This window comes from Ctenopharyngodon idella, chromosome 4 (genome assembly GCF_019924925.1).
Source record: "Ctenopharyngodon idella isolate HZGC_01 chromosome 4, HZGC01, whole genome shotgun sequence".
Lineage (NCBI taxonomy): Eukaryota > Metazoa > Chordata > Actinopteri > Cypriniformes > Xenocyprididae > Ctenopharyngodon > Ctenopharyngodon idella.
In genome coordinates, this window is record NC_067223.1 from 17,684,939 (window position 1) to 17,702,208 (window position 17,270).

Genomic DNA, 17,270 nt, shown 5'->3' on the forward strand with positions numbered 1-17,270 from the left:
CTCATTTTTGAAGAATATTCCTGAATATAAAAATGCAGTAATCAGCAATTTTAACTTCTCCATTGTTGTTTAATGGTTGTACAAGTAGAATGATTGGTTGATAAAGTATTTGTCCTGCCCCTCCTCCACTGTGATTGGACGGCTGGGTAAAAAGTGACAGTGACAAGCGCAGTTTTCAACTGTCCACTACAAAAAAACCAACAACGAACAAAAAAAAAAAGAAAACCAGGGCAAACAAATAGTCCATAAAAATTCAGTGTCATCAGTTTGCTTACAAGAAAACAGAACATTCAAATGCTTTACGCACCATTTACATGTGGTAGGCAGCAGATATAAATTTATCTTGTACCAAGTAACATTTATAAAATATAAAAAATTTTATGAATCCGAAAATTCACGTCAGAACGGCTTTACGAATGATTTACACAAAAATCCATTCTGCTCGCGTTTCATGAATGAGGCCCAGTGTGTATAAAGGGAATTTCTCAGTCCTACAGCTCTAAGGGAGCAGTTTATGCCATTTAGTTTATTGAAGATGAAAGAGTGAAGAGCTGAAGAGTTGATGCCAGCTAAAACAACACCTGCCTGAAGTGGATTCGCTCCTGAAGAAACCACTCAGAAACCACTTAGAGTAGCTCAGTATCTCTTCAGCAAGCTGACGCGCTAACTTAAATGTTCAGCGGCGCATCCTGAAACCTGTTGTCTTCATAAAAAATACTGAGACTAATTATATTACTAGTGCTGATGCCGCTCTCTCCCATTGCTCTTTTTGGTCTTGAAATAAGCTGAAAATGAAAGTAAAAGAGTGACGCACGTTCATTGCATTTTACTGTAAAATGAGAGTTCCTTGTCTTTATTAAAACCAACACATTAATGATTTATCTCTCATTAACCCTAGAATTCCTATCTGTAGCGTCCGTGGTTATAACTGCGATATGCACATCACTACCGAGCAAACACTGGTCTGATGTAACACACAACATTTCTTAAAAATGCATTCAGATATGTTTGTACATTTCTACAATTCTCTGGGCTTGCATGTGTAATTGTTACTTTGAATTTTAGCTATGTGTAGTTCAATATATAATAATTAATTAATTAATAAGATAACATCTAAGATGTCCATTCAAATTTCATTTTGGAACTATTTTTCAACCATGACAGGACGTGTCGGAGGGACGTCTTTTCAACGGTCATTAAACGTCCAAATGTTTGCTGGGTAATGGCAACATGCTTAGACAAAGTCATTGACAAATTGGATCTTTGGGATGATTGGCTGATTAATAAAAATGTTTCCCAACTTCGCTGACCATGTGCAAGAGAAGGGGATAAATCTCTCCTTTGTCTAACACAGTCACTCAACATTGAAGAACTGAAACAACAATTCCGACATTATTTGAGTGAGGATTTCAGTTAATTTGCTTGGGTCAGAGATCCTCAGTTGCCCAGGAAAAGACCTTCCAGTTGACATGGAGGAGCAGTTAGTCGAATTAAAGAGAGACGCCAGATTGTGACACTTCCATAGTTATTGCTCTTTGCCTTCATTTTGGTTGAGTGTGATGACTGAATATCTGCAGTTAAATCACATCTTCCATTCACCCTCAACTTCTCTGCGCGAGGCCGAGTTTTCAAAATTGACTGCCTTGTAAACCAAGTACTGAAATTGGCTCCAGGTGGAGGATGAGGTGCATTGTCCAACAATGAAACGCAAATTCCTTTGTAAAAGGAAGCAAGCGCAGGTGTCCCACTGATTGATTTAACAATGTATGGCTAATGATTTTACATCTATGTAAATTAGTACACGTTATTACAACATAGAGTTCTCTTGTTCAAAGTAGTTATAGTGTTCAGAAACATTTTTAGTAATTTAAGCGCAGGTTCCATTCCTGTCCATTATATAGTTTTATAAATATCATAAAAGTTATTAAAAAATTATAAAAGTTATAAAAAAAAAACCCTCTGCACTAGATGAGTCAATATGTTTGATATTTACGATTTGAGATCTGGGTTGCTCCAAGACGGATGACTCCACACAATTTATTTTCACCCTTCAACCTTGATGCACATCAAGGCTGATGTCAGTTGCAGGAGATGGTGACCTCTGGTGGTAGTTTGAGTGTTTGTACAAACACATATGAGACTATCAAAAAATAAAACTGATCAAAGTTACAGAAACACAAAAGACAGAATAACAATATAATATAGTAGCTTTACAAAACAAGTCAGTGGTTTCGGAGCGCCAAAGTCACGTGATTTCAGCAGTTTAGCTGTTTGATAGGAGATCCGAATCACTAATTCGAAACAAAAGATTCGTAAAGCTCAGAAGCAGTGTTTTGAAATTGGTCATCACGAGATATTGTTGAAAAGTCGTTGTTTTTTTGGCGCACAAAAAGTATTCTTGTTGTTTTATAATATTAAGGTAGAACCACTGAACTCACATGAACTGTTTTAAATATGTTTTTAGTACCTTTCTGGATCTTGAGAGGTTCGGTCGCTTTGCTCTCAATAGTGGCCTCACTAAGCCATCGGATTTAATCAAAAATATCTTAATTTGTGTTGCAAAGATGAACGAAGGTCTTATGGGTGTAGAACGACATGAGGGTGAGTAATAAATGACATTATTTTCATTTTTGGGTGAACTAACCCTTTAACTTGAGTCAAGGAGATAATTCAGTCAGCGCATATGCTCTCCAGTTTTGCACGCTGGCTGCATCGAGTGGATGTAAGGAGACTGCTCACTGCTTTTCGGCAAGGTCTCAATACAGATGTACTATAGTTATCCTCTTCCTCTGGTCCCAGCAGCCCTAGAACAACTGCGCGGAGCTCGCATTTTCTCTAAGCTAGACCTGCGGAGCTCATATAACCTCATTCGAGTGGAAGACCGCCTTTATTACGCCCTCTGGGCACTACGAGTATCGGGTTATGCAGTATGGCCTGTCCAACTCTCCTTCTGTCTTCCAAGGATACATGAATGAGGTTTTCCGAGAGTTCCTCCAACGATTCGTCATTGTGTACATCGACGACATCCTCGGAACCTGGCCGAACACTGCCATCACATGAAGCAGGTCCTCACCAAGCTGAGAGAACACCACCTTTATCTGAATCTAGAGAAATGCGAGTTCCACACCACTTCTGTGCACTTTCTGGGATATGTCATCGACCAACAAGGCATCCAGATGGACCAGAGGAAGGTGGAGACTATTCAGAACTGGTCCCAGCCCAGCAGTGTAAAGAAACTTCAACGTTTCCTGGGACGATTCATCAAATGTGTCAGATAAATGTTTTATTCGATAAGAAAAGATGCGCATAAACTGCGATGGAAACACTTTCAGAATAAATTCCTTGATGCGCATAAAAAAGACATGTGACTTTGCGATGGGACGGCATAACTGGCCCAACCAGAGGACTGATCTCTTTGCACAGTGTAGGATTACAAATTTAAGAATCTGTTTAAGATCTGCTGATCCTACATCCTTACATAACCTCACATGAAATGCTAAGGTGAAGTATATTGTATTTAACATTTTGAGGTAAAGATAATGAAAATTTATGGAGATCAAGGCAGGCAGCCCAGGTGTCTGTAACATTAACCTTTTGTCTTCATGCACTTTCTGACCATTTGGCAGGACAAGCTCAAGATACAGCGGTGCCTTTGTCTCTATGATAATGTAAAGGTATGGGCGATACTGTCAGACTGAGTGGATTAGCACCTATGCATTTGAATGACACCGTTATGCTGATTAGATCATGGCTGGGAAATGTAGGGAATGGGCTGATTCCTGCACTGCATTTGCATGCTTTGTTTAGATTGTCTCCACCTCTACTCTATGTATCCCTCCCCCTTGAATGTATATGAACTACCAAGTACACTGCCTTAGTTGGACTTGGATGACTACAGCGACGCACAGCGTGTTTCTCAATAAAGAGTAACTTCTGCTTGAAAGATATCCCAACGTCTCCTGGTCTCTGCTTCGACGAGGAAAAAGTTTCCTACAACAGCATCTGAAATGCTGTTTTGGTTATTCTGTAATGCCTGAGCAAAGTCTGTCGTTAAAGTGGTTCGGTATAATTCCCTTCCAGAAGCTTCTCATACGATTGCTTTCACAAACACCAGGCATCTGAATGCAAGATTCAACACTGGATTTGCACAAAAGATTAACATGACAGCACATGCTAGTCATTGACTTGAATCAACTCCAAAGCAACTACATAAATTTATCCACTAACCTTTTTTTGCTCACACCCAAATAGGGTCAAATTTGACAAGCTGTAATAAATGATCTGTGGGGTATTTTGAGCTGAAACTTCACAGACACATTCTGGGGACAACATACACTTATATTACATCTTGTAAAAGGGGCATAATAGGTCCCCTTTAAAAATGTTGCAGAATGTAAGTCTATAACCTGTACAACATTCCAATGAATGGGAAAACCACACTCTTGGGAGCAAAACGCACGATCACGCTGTGGAAGGCCTCCAGCAGAGATGTCTGGTAATGGTGACTGAGCTTTTCCGCATCCTTCAGGACTCGCTTATTGTTCATGACCTTTTCCACTTTGTAGAGAGCCTCTGACCCATGAATGACAAAAAGTGACAGTATTGTAAAATTCTAAATCACTTATATTAAGCTTTTTTTGTACTTTGACACATTATAAAACACAATCTGTTAGACATTTTCTATGCATACCCGGGTTGGAACCATTTTTGGGGATCCCTAGACACTCTTTCTGGATGCTCACACTTTGGGAAGGCAGAGTTCTCATGGATGTGTCTATTTTGGATGTGCTTGAGCAGTGAAATCCACTTGGCCACCTTCTTGGGACCAGATGTAGAGAACGTAGCACTGTAGTATATGTGCTTCTTAATGCTGCACCACTTCAGCAGTAATATTAAAGTTTTAGATAATAGCGTTACATAATAATGTGAGTTAGACGGTTAGCCAAGCACCTACACAATATAAAGCACAAAACTTTGTATTTTGAATACCTGGTAGAAAATATATCTAAGCCACCTAAACAGTCCGCCTCTACAAATTCTAAATTAAAGATATTTATGGATAAATTTGATATTATTGACATTTGAAGGGAGAAATTTCCAAAAATTAAATCCTATACTTGGTGTAACAAAATATACTCTGTGGTAAAATGCAGGATGATTTGTCAAATGCTGAGTTAGTAGAACTTAATGATCTGCAAACTCAGACTCAATGTATAAGGCACAGGGCTCTTTTATTCACTCTTGAAGAAGATGGCTAGAGCAAGGAGAGCAAAGTACAGCATATTTCTTCAGAATGGAAAAGAATAATTCTAGAAGCTTGACTCTTAATTCTTTAAATATCAACGGTACTGTTATTTCTGATCCTAAGGAAATTGGCACATTTTGTGCAAACTTCTATTCTAAGTCTAAATATTGCAAGGACTCAGCTTTTTCATTTTTCCAGTCTTTGAAGGATGTTAGGACATTATCTAATGAAGATAAGATCACCTGCAATAAAGATATATCCATTGATTAAATAATTGATTCTGTTGAAGCTCTTAAGAACAATGAGTCTCCGGGCACAGATGGGCTGACAGCCGAACTTTACAAAAAAAGGTGTTAGCACCTTTCTTGCTTAAGGCGTATTTGGAGAGTATTGCTTCTGAAACACTTCCACCTACCTTATCACAGGGATTACTTACTTTAATACCTAAACCTAAGGAAGACATTCTTTTAATTGATAACTGATAATCTGTTTGTTAAACTGTTAAAAAGTCTTTATTATCATTTTAGTAATACATACAAAAAAATCCCCTTTTCACTGCATGATAAAACATTAAAAAAAAAAAAAAAAAAAAAAAAAAAAAAAGTAACGTAGCTATTTTTTTGAAAGAAATTTTGTTTATTTGTACGTGCTTCTTTTTTTTAAAAAAAATTTCTTTGGTGTTTAAGGATGTCTTATTTGGATTATATAACTCCGATAAAAATCTGAAAGGCAAGTATTTTCTTATAAATCTATTATTTATTTTTCTAGCAAAGTTTTTTTTTTATACATAAGTGCAAGTCTGTTAAACCTCTTTTTTATTATTTTTTTGTCAAGACTAGCTCTTCTTCCAGCAATGTCAAAGCTTTAAAGTCCTTTACGTTGTGCACAAAGTATAATATTTATGCCTTTTTCATGATGTACAAAAAAAAGACTTTGTTTCTCTCTCTCTTTATAACTTTAAGTTATATGTTAGCCCTGGCTGATTGTTTTTTTTTTTTTTCTTCTTTTTTTCTTTTACTGGCTTTTTGTCTACTGTTCATAATTCTATTATTGTTGTTAAATTCCTTTTGAGTTGTAACATTTGCCTTTATATATGTTAAAAAAAAATGGGGTAAATGTTCCCAAATATGACTGTTTTGTGTCTTACACAGAATCTCACATATAAGATGTGCTACTTAAACTCTTTCAGCACATCATTAGACAACATAAATATGCATTTCTCCAAGGCTTCAAATACGAATACCTTATTTATTTTTACTAATATGTGTGTGTTTTTGCATGTAAATTTCTGTGCACTTTGTGATTTTGGACAGCAGCTTGTGAATGGGACTTTTATTTTGGTCTGAAGATAGGACATCATAAGTATGCACCGCGACCCCACGTCTGTTGTGAATGATTCGGCTGAAGAAAGGTTTGTGTTTTTAAACATTTAACGTGTTTGAATCGATAAAAATCGTTCAGTTGATTTTATAATTATCAGAGGCGATCTAAAATGAATTAAATGTACAATTGTATTGTTTTATCTAACATCTATAAACGTTATTTCTGTGAGTAAAGCCAATTCACAGGAGTAACAAAATGTTGCGTCTCATTTCACGTCGTATATCGTGAATCAGTTTATCGTAAACACGAATTCGGTCACTGGATAAAGTTATGATGGGACGAACGGAGCTTTTTGATACTCCGAGTCAAATATAAATCAAAATGATTCAGTGATTCGAAGAGCTCGATTCACCACACGCTGACGAGACATGCTGCTAAGGAGAACACAAACACACTTTTTAATTCATTAAAACTTTTAGAAACCAACTGCAAACGTTTTTTTGAAAATGGATTATATTGAATATAATGTACAAATCATTAAATACCAACTTTAAAGTTGTAAAATATGAAGAGCATATAATTTGTGTTCTTTTATTAATTTGTATTACTGAGGGTGGTAATCACTCTGATTAAGACGCACCCAGAGATTTAGTTTGGATTTTTTTTTTTTTTTCCATTAACATTTTCTTAATCATGACAGTGTTCAAACACCCAGAAAAACTCCTGGTGAAGGAAATGAGATCCACGTGACACGCTATTATAAAGATGGCGTTTATTAAAGAAGAGAATGAAGACATTACGATTGAAGAAACATTCTGTGTGAAACAAGAAGATACTGAGGAACAAACAGGTTGGTTTCATTATCAAAGCTGAACTCATTTGATCCTTATTAAAATGTACAGCTCTACAGAAGTGAATGATATATTTGAAGACTATGTCCTAATTTGAAGTGGTTTTATATTTTAGTTCGCTTCATGCGGACAGACATGTTGAGATCACATGACCAGACAAATACTAACGCTGCCTTCAACCTGAGAAGATCCTACTTCCACTTTGGGCATTCGTTATTATGACAAGCAACACATTAATTTGGGGGAGATGTTGTATCCTAAACATCTCATCCATTTAGGATATGTGGTATGGTGTTCCATTTAAACCTGTTGCACGGGTTCCACCAATGTAGTGTTCACTTGCACAATATAAGTAATGACGCACACCCAAGTTTATTTTAGTCTGTAATAATGAGCTGATGATCAAAATCAGGAGTGTTTGATTATGGAGACATACAAAATGGGTTGGGAGTTTGGGAACCATTGATCTAAATGGTCGTAACACAACTTTAGCAGGTATCTAGACTTGGTTATTTGGTGGAAAGTCGTGCAACAATGTATTTTCACATAGATCAGTGATTCTCAACTTTTTTTCTTTGTTTTTTGGGACGTGTCCTATAGAAAGCGTTAACAATGAGAAAAGCTTCAGGGATTACAGGAAAGATCTCTTCCAGCAGCTTAGTGGGTGTAGGATCTAGCATACAGTCATGTGAAAAGAAAGTAATTCTGTGTTTTTACATATCAAGACATCAAAATCATCTGGTCTTCATCAGGTCTAAATACAACCTCAGATGAACAACAACACATGAATATGACATACTACATTGTCATTATTTATTTAACAAAAATAAAGCAAAAATGGAGAAGACATGGGTGACAAACTAAGTACACTGTATGACTTTATCAGTCTCTCACATTGTTGTGAAGGAATTCTTCTTTTTTAAGTTTCCTCAGTTCATTGAGGTTTGTGGGCATTTGTTTATGCACAGATCTCTTAAGGTCCCACCACAGCATTCAATCAGGTTGAGCTCTGGACTTTGACTGGGACACCTTAAATTCTTTTCTTTTTCAGTCATTCTGTTGTAGATTTGCTGGGGATCATTGTCCAGTTGCATGACCCAATTTTAGACAAGCTTTAGCTGTAGGACAAATGGGCCTTATGGGTTCATGGTCGACTCAAAGACTGCAAGGTTCCCAGGTCCTGTGGCTGCAAAACAAGCCCAAATCATCACCCCTCCACCTCCAAGCTTGACAGTTGGAATGAGGTGTTTGTGCTGATCTCCTAAGTTTGTTTTTCACCTAACTTGGCACTGTGCATTATGGCCAAACATCTCTACTTTGGTCTCAGCTGTCCAAAGGCAATCCTAAGCCGTGCTGCCATGTTCTTTTTAATGAAAAGACAGCTTCTCTTGGCAACCCTTCCAAAGCCATACTTGTTAAGTCTTTTTCTAAGTGTACTGTCATGAACGTTAACATTTAACATAACTGAGGCCTGAAGAGTCTGAGGTGTAGCTCTTGGGTTTTTTGCAATTTCTCTGAGCATTGCATGGTCTGACCTTGGGGTGATTTTTGCTTGGGACAGCCACTAATTTTCTGCACGTGCTCCTCCTGAACTTTGTGAATAAATCATCATTATGTGAGACCCTATTTGTCTATTTTCTTTGTAAATACTTTTAAATGGTTCTACAATTTAAAAAAGGCACAATTTAAGGCAACATTCACACTGCAGCTGAATATAGTCAAAATGTGTTCTTGTGTCAAATATAACTTCTTTTTGTTTTTGTTGGTGAGACTGTGCAGTTCACATAACCTTTTAAATGTGACCCATATCAGAGACCCTCTAAATAGGTGACGTGCTTACAACCTGTGCTTTGTGTTGTCTTTGCATCTTTTGCTGCTTCTTTTTTCAATATTTTATTTATATTATATTGTGATTTACATATGAATACCTGCCCATTTCCTTGGCTATGGTTTCAAATATTGAGCTGTTGCGGTAGATATCCTCTAATTTTGATTGTATGAAGGCATATTTGATTTAGTTTAATTCTTCTGAATCAAAATATAGATAAACTCTGTCTAACAGTAAAAAGCCACATTTAGGCTATGTTCAGAGTCAGACTGATTTATATTTTACAGACAGATTTTAACCAGATGGGTTTTTGAAACTCTGGACAGCAAAAAACGCATGAAATCTGTGTTTTTGGAGGTGGTTTGGAATGCGATTCCAATCAGGTTTTTACAGATGTGTCGGACGTTCTGGCTGCTCAAATCTATTTAAAATTTTCAGATTTCAGACTGAACTTTGCTGTTTGGTGATCATGCAACATTAAACCACATTTACAGTATCAAACTGATGTGTTAGAGGTCAATTTTTAAGACTATAAGCATTTTCGGTTTCTTTTCACATTATTCTTGTCTCGGACTGCTTGTATGAAGCAAACAACAAAAAGAATAGAAAACAATTTTTTTTTTAAATCGACAAGGAGAGTAATGTAAACAAAACCACGTAAACGCTGACAATACCGGACACAGAACTAAGGAAACAGAGGGCTTAAATACATGGAGAGGGTAATCAACTGAAACAGGTTTGGGGGACTAATTAGCCCACGTGACACAACAGAGTGGAGTTGAAGAAGAAGATATCAAGGGGCTGAAGGACTTGCTCTGGAGACACAAGAGACATTGGCCCTGTCCTAAATGGCACACTTCAAGTGCACTTTCGGTCTTGTGGACTTACAATGGCCGCTGCTTGCGCGTGTCCGTTAAGTCCACAAGTCCGTAGCATGTCCCATTCGTCATTTAAGCTTAAAGAAGAGTGCTCGTGAGCGCCCCCTTTGCGGCTGCTATGCGCCCTCGATGCGCACTTCTGCTGAGCCCGCAAGACTGTGAGCTATGCAGAGAACTTTACCTGGCAGTCAAAGCGGCATTACATCGTGAAAGTGCGGACTCAGAGGAAGGCCGTGAGGGTTTAGGGTGCCATTTGGAACAGGGCATTTGAGCTGGGCAGAACCACTGGGGGCACTGGTGACTTTGAGCTGGGTGGAACCAGCAGGGATGGGAGAATCAGGGAAATATCCTCTTCCAAATCTTCATAAATATTTGTAGAGGCCAGTTGCAGCTCACTCTCAGTGATTGGAGTGTGGGCGGGAATTTTCTCCATGCCCTTGTACCAGGGGTAGCACCAGCCCTCAATGAAATATGGTTGGCCACCCCAGGTGCCCCCCTACCAGGCGATTGGCTTATTTTTATGCTAGTCAGTTTCTAACCGTTTCTGCTGAAATTCTCGATTCAAAGAATTGGTTCTTAACCTTTTATTGGGATGTGTCCTAAAGAAAGTGAAGAGTTAACAATATTGATATATATATAGTATCTCACAGAAGTGAGTACACCCCTCACATTTTTGTAAATATTTTATTATATCTTTTCATGTGACAACACTGAAGAAATGACACTTTGCTACAATGTAAAGTAGTGAGTGTACAGCTTGTATAACAGTGTAAATTTGCTGTCCCCTCAAAATAACTCAACACACAGCCATTAATGTCTAAACCGCTGGCCACATAAGTGAGTACACCCCTAAGTAAAAATGTCCAGAATGGACATTTAGCCCAATTAGCCATTTTCTCTCCCTGGTGTCATGTGAGTCATTAGTGTTACAAGGTCTCAGGTGTGATTGGGGAGCAGGTGTGTTAAATTTAGTGTTACCACTCTCACTGGTCACTGGAAGTTCAACATGGCACCTCATGGCAAAGAACTCTCTGAGGATCTGAAAAAAAGAATTGTTGCTCTACCATACAGCGGTTTAACAGGACAGGTTCCCTTCAGAACAGGCCTCGTCATGGTCAACCAAAGAAGTTGAGTGCACATGCTCAGCGTCATATCCAGAGGTTGTGTTTGGGAAATAGACGTATGAGTGCTGCCAGCATTGCTGCAGAGGTTGAAGGGGTAGGGGTCAGCCTTTCAGTGCTCAGACCATACGCCGCACACTGCATCAAATTGGTCCGCATGGCTGTCGTCCCAGAAGGAAGCCTCTTCTAAAGATGATGCACAAGAAAGCCCGCAAACAGTTTGCTGAAGACAAGCAGACTAAGGACATGGATTACTGGAACCATGTCCTGTGGTCTGATGAGACCAAGATAAACTTATTTGGTTCAGATGGTGTCAAGCGTGTGTGGCGGCAACCAGGTGAGGAGTACAAAGACAGATGTGTCTTGCCTACAGTCAAGCATGGTGGTGGGAGTGTCATGGTCTGGGGCTGCATGAGTGCTGCCGGCACTGGGGAGCTACAGTTCATTGAGTACTGTACTGTGACATACTGAAGCAGAGCATGATCCCCTCCTTTCAGAGACTGGGCCGCAGGGCAGTATTCCAACATGATAACGACCCCAAACACACCTCCAAGACGACCACTGCCTTGCTAAAGAAGCTGAGGGTACCTAAACCCTATTGAGCATCTGTGGGGCATCCTCAAATGGAAGGTGGAGGAGCGCAAGGTCTCTAACATCCACCAGCTCCGTGATGATGTCATGGAGGAGTGGAAGAGGACTCCAGTGGCAACCTGTGAAGTTCTGGTGAACTCCATGCCCAAGAGGGTTAAGGCAGTGCTGGAAAATAATGGTGGCCACACAAAATATTGAAATATTGGCCCAATTTGGACATTTTCACTTAGGACTGTACTTACTTTTGTGGCCAGCGGTTTAGACATTAATGGCTGTGTGTTGAGTTATTTTGAGGGGACAGCAAATTTACACTGTTATACAAGCTGTACACTCACTACTTCACATTGTAGTAAAGTGTCATTTCTTCAGTGTTGTCACATGAAAAGATATAATAAAATATTTACAAAAATATGAGGGGTGTACTCACTTCTGTGAGATACTGTGTGTGTGTATGTATGTATGTGTATATATATATATATATATGGTATAGGACCTAGCATATATGTTGTTGCTTTAAATGTCTAAATGTTTTGATGTTGCTTTGTGCCATTAAACTGGGGTTAACTTGTATGTGTATCTGTTCACTTTAGATCTGATAATGCTGAAAGAGGAGAGTCAAGAACTGAATGATGTAAAGGAAGAGAAACATCATGGTTTCATAACTGGAGAAAAATCTTTTAGTTGTTCACAGACTGAAAAAACTTCCACACCAAAAAGAGCTCGAAAGACGGCAACTCGCTCAAAAGAAGACTGTTTATGTCATCATTGTGGAATGAGTTTTCCAGACATAAAGGACCTTAAAAGGCATGTAATAATTCATTCTGGAGAGAAACCTTTCAAATGCAAGCAGTGTGAAAAGAGTTTCCGATTCAGTAAATACCTTAAGACTCACATGAAAATTCACACTGGTGACAAGCCTTTCACGTGCCATCACTGTGGAAAGAGTTTCTGTCATAAAGTAAGTCTCAAGAATCACATGAGAATTCACACTGGAGAGAAGCCATTCACCTGCAAACTGTGTGGGAAGAGCTTCTCGCAACAAGAACATCTTAAATGTCACATGAGAATTCACACTGGTGACAAGCCTTTCACATGCTCTGAATGTGGAAAGAGTTTCTGTCATAAAGTAAGTCTTAAGACTCACATGAGAACTCACACTGGGGAAAAGCCTTTCACATGCCCTCAGTGTGGAATGAATTTTACATATAAGGAATCTCTTGAAATCCACATGAGAACTCACACTGGAGTGAAGCTGTTCACCTGCAAACTGTGTGGGAAGAGCTTCTCACGAAAAAGAAATCTTATGACTCATGTGAAACTTCACACTGGAGAGAAGCCATTTGCCTGCTTTCACTGTGGAAAGAGTTTCAAACTTAAAGGAAACCTTGAGATTCACATGAGGCTTCACACTGGAGAGAAGCCTTATAAGTGTCCTCAGTGTGAAGAGAGTTTCACATATCATAGAGACCTGAAACATCACTTGCAAACTCATTCTGGAAAGACATTACAGTGTTCCTCAGTGTAACGAGATTTAATAAAATTAGCAATTTCAAAAATCACTTGAACATTTACCCTGAATGAAGGCAATGTAATTGTGATCAGTGTAATTAAAAAAAATTACATCACGTTTACAGATATATCTGAAAAGTGCTTACGTGAAACCTTATTTGTTTTTTGGTAAATACATTTAAAATGGTTCTGCAATTTAAAACAGCACCAGAAAATATCTCTCTCTGTAAAATTAAGGCTACGCACCACAGCAGAATTTTAGTCCATCTAAATTCTTCCATTATTTTTAGTCCATCTCCTACCCTGAAGTCCGTTTTGCAGAGATGGACTAAAAATGAACTACCAAAACTTACTGCCAGATTCTGGAAGATAAATTCTTCAAACAGTGGTACAAGAGGATGTGGTGCTGGTCCTTCAAGAGTCACTCTCAATCTGTCTGTCTATAAAGCTTATAAAAAAACAGTCTTCATATATTTCACGACACTTCAGCTTGTGATTCTTAAGTGTGGGGGTCATTTTTTTGGATTCTTTACCTAACCTAAGTCTCTGAGATCCTGACACCTTGCACTTCTGGAGACTCCAGGTAGGTTGCAGTTCTGGAACATGGTGGCACTGGAGACTAAAGAGTTCCTGATAGTTTCACACTTAATTCTTTACCTTAATTCTTTTGCCGTTAACATGCCTTTTCTTTCCCACAAGTTTTTGTCTGACCCTGCTGACCCAATGAGCATTTCACTGTCCAATGGTCTTGCCTTAACTGCAGTTTCTAATATTGCATTTAAATCTTTTTTTTTTTTTTTTGGCTCATTTTATCTGTAAAAGAAAACCTACCTAATAATTATGCACACCTGAATATAAGGCGTTTTTCATTTCCAGTCTTCATGAACAATTATTTCACTTATAAATGATTAAATTTAGTTATTAAAGGGATAGTTCACCCAAAAATGAAAATTTGATGTTTATCTGCTTACCCCCAGCTCATCCAAGATGTAGGTGACTTCATTGTTTCTTCAGTAGAACACAAATGATGATTTTTAACTCCAACCGTTGTGGTCTGTCAGCCTTATAATGCGTGTCAATGGGAACTTCGTCTATAAGAGTAAATAAAACTTGCTTAGACAAATCCAAATCAAACCCTGCGGCTCATGACGAAACATTGATGTCCTAAGACACGAAACGATCGGTTTGTGCGAGAAACCGAACGGTATTTATATCCTTTTTTACCTCTAAAACACCACTATGTCCAACTGCGTTCAGCATTCGGTTAGTGAGGTCTGATCGTGCTCTGATAATGGAAGTGATGTCTTGCGCTTATACTTCAATGAGTGCTAGACATCAAGTTATCAAAGTTATCTTTCACACAAGTTATCTTTGCACTAGTGCTATCAAATACACACAAGGTTAACATAAACACAGTTGGTTATGTCTAAAATGAAATTAAACAGTTGAGAGCCATTTTTTTTCCCTACAATAGAAGTCAATGTGGACCAGCAACTGTTTTAGTTACCCACATTCTTCAAAATAACTTATGTTCAACTGAAGAAATAACTTCATTCAGGTTTAAAACAACTTGAGCGTGAGTAAATGATGACAGAATTTTCATTTTTGGGTGAACTATCCTTTAATATTAATAAAACAAAAGACAAAGAGAAAATCACTCACTGCTCTTGACTGAAAAACTTTAATACAGCAGCTTTAATAAGAATCAATGTATAATTTATACAATGAAGTCTATGTAGTGTTTTATTTATACATTTTTTAACTCAATATCATACTTGAATGCTACTGTACAGCTGTGAGCTGCCAGTGTTAATATATATATATATATATATTATCCAATACAAAAAATGTGTACAAGTGTTTTTTTCCTTTTAAGTAAAAAGAAAGAGTAATGCAAAAAAAGTATTTTTTTCCTTAACCTCTTGCTGTTCCTGTCACATTAGCATAGAATAACAAAAAACACTGATGTGCCAAGCCATCAGAACCAAACCAAACTGAAAGCAGAGGTATGTATTGAATTGTATTGTTGCATCCCTATGATTTATATATTCTGCCTAACCATCAGTTTAATCCCTCTGAATTAGAAATATAAGATAAACTCTGTCTTGCTGTGAAAAGCCACAATTGCTGTATTTAGTCTATGTTATGTATCAGCAAACATCAGATTTTTGGCATATCCAGATTTTATCCAGATGGGTTTTTAAAAGTCTCGTCAGCACACACACACACACAAAAAAATCTGAAATGATTTTCTTTTTTTCCAATTCTTATTCAACCCACATTTGGAGGTGGTTTAAAATGCAATTCCAATCTGATTTACGGGACACAACATTAAAGGGTTAGTTCACCCAAAAATGAAAATTCCGTCATTTATTACTCACCCTCATGTCATTTCACACCCGTAAGACCTTCGTTAATCTTCGGAACACAAATTAAGATATTTTTGTTGAAATCTGATGGCTCCGTGAGGCCTACATAGCCAGCAATGACATTTCCTCTCTCAAGATCCATTAATGTACTAAAAACATATTTAAATCAGTTCATGTGAGTACAGTGGTTCAATATTAATATTATAAAGCGACAAGAATATTTTTGGTGCGCCAAAAAAAAACCAAAATAACGACTTATATAGTGATGGCCGATTTCAAAACACTGCTTCAGGAATCTTCGGAGCATAATGAATCAGCGTGTCAAATCAGCGGTTCAGAGCGCTAAAGTCACGTGATTTCAGCAGTTTGGCGATTTGACACGCGATCCGAATCATGATTCGACACGCTGATTCATAATGCTCCGAAGCTTCATGAAGCAGTGTTTTGAAATCAGCCATCACTACGTAAGTCATTATTTTGTTTTGTTTTTTATCCCATGTTGTGTGGCATACAACACATTGTCCTTCATTATCCTGGTCACCGATGTAGTACTCACAGTTGGGACAATAAATGTGACATTGTAGGTGACCTTCTACAGGCTTAAGCTCTTTTAAGAACAGATGCTTTGAGGTTAACTGTGTGTTTCCTGGAAAGTGAATATTGATCAAATCAAGGAGATCAGAGAGAGCCATGCCTGTGAGTCCATGTCTCAAAACAAATGAAAGTATAAGTAAAAAACTCTGAGCTTGGGTTAGTCGTGAACCAGTGTAAAGTGGCTCTTCATTTTCCAGAGGAAACTGTTCATGACTGACTTCTCCAAGATGAGATTCCTCATTTGCTGACTCATCAGGAATAAAAGGGAATATTCTTCTTCACTTCCAATAATGGATCCAAGACTGTCATCAGGAATACAGTTACTGGTATTTGGTGAAGCTTGGCTGCAATTAGGTTCATCATTGAAGTGAGGTTCACTCTCTGTTGAACATTTATCTTCAAACAAGAGTGGGGAAGTAGGACTTCTGGGAATAGAATCTCCACAGTCAACATGCAGGCTCTATAATACAAATTCTGATTAGCAATGTTATTTGACTTCATAACTATTGGATAAACTGATTCATGTCAGGCACACCTGATTAATCAGTTCATACAGTAGTGTAGGATAGGTAATAAATAAGTTGTACCTTAATTTGAGGACGTAGTGGAGTTGTTGCAAGTCTAAAATAATATATAATATTCACCTGCCCCATTGATATTTGTAAAACTAAAGGGCACATTACGGCCATGTGTTTTCCTTCAGAATATCACTTTAGTTCTTCAGTGAACTAGTCAAAAGTTTAACTACACCCAATTCAGTAGAACTAGCGAGATTAATCAGAAACATAACTTTCAACAAATTTCACTTTACTGTCCTGGTCTCTGCTCTACCATTTTGCTGATCTTGCGAGTGCACTAAACGGGCATCATGCTAATGCTCTGACTGATGGTGAGATGACCAGGGCATTCATTCTAGCCTCCCACCTGCAGACAGCCATATATTCAACTAAACACCACACAG

The 17,270-nt window shown here is 38.0% G+C and overlaps 1 protein-coding gene across 8 annotated transcripts in view; it reads left to right on the forward strand.

Moving 5' to 3' along the window:
* Window positions 1–17,270, forward strand: part of LOC127510664 (gastrula zinc finger protein XlCGF8.2DB-like) — a 186,206-nt gene that overhangs the window by 47,484 nt on the left and 121,452 nt on the right. The window contains exons 1-3 of one of the 8 annotated variants that reach the window (XM_051890534.1): window positions 6,069–6,656; window positions 7,269–7,418; window positions 12,428–13,484. The exons of 3 other annotated variants lie outside the window; for them this stretch is intronic. In XM_051890534.1, coding sequence (XP_051746494.1) covers window positions 7,334–7,418; window positions 12,428–13,362 — 1,020 coding nt within the window. In that variant the 5' untranslated portion in view covers window positions 6,069–6,656; window positions 7,269–7,333 and the 3' untranslated portion in view covers window positions 13,363–13,484. Of the gene's footprint in view, window positions 1–6,003; window positions 6,657–7,268; window positions 7,419–7,534; window positions 7,706–12,427; window positions 13,485–17,270 lie in introns of those variants that run through there. 4 more of the 8 variants (XM_051890539.1, XM_051890531.1, XM_051890535.1 and 1 more) reach the window with 4 other exon arrangements.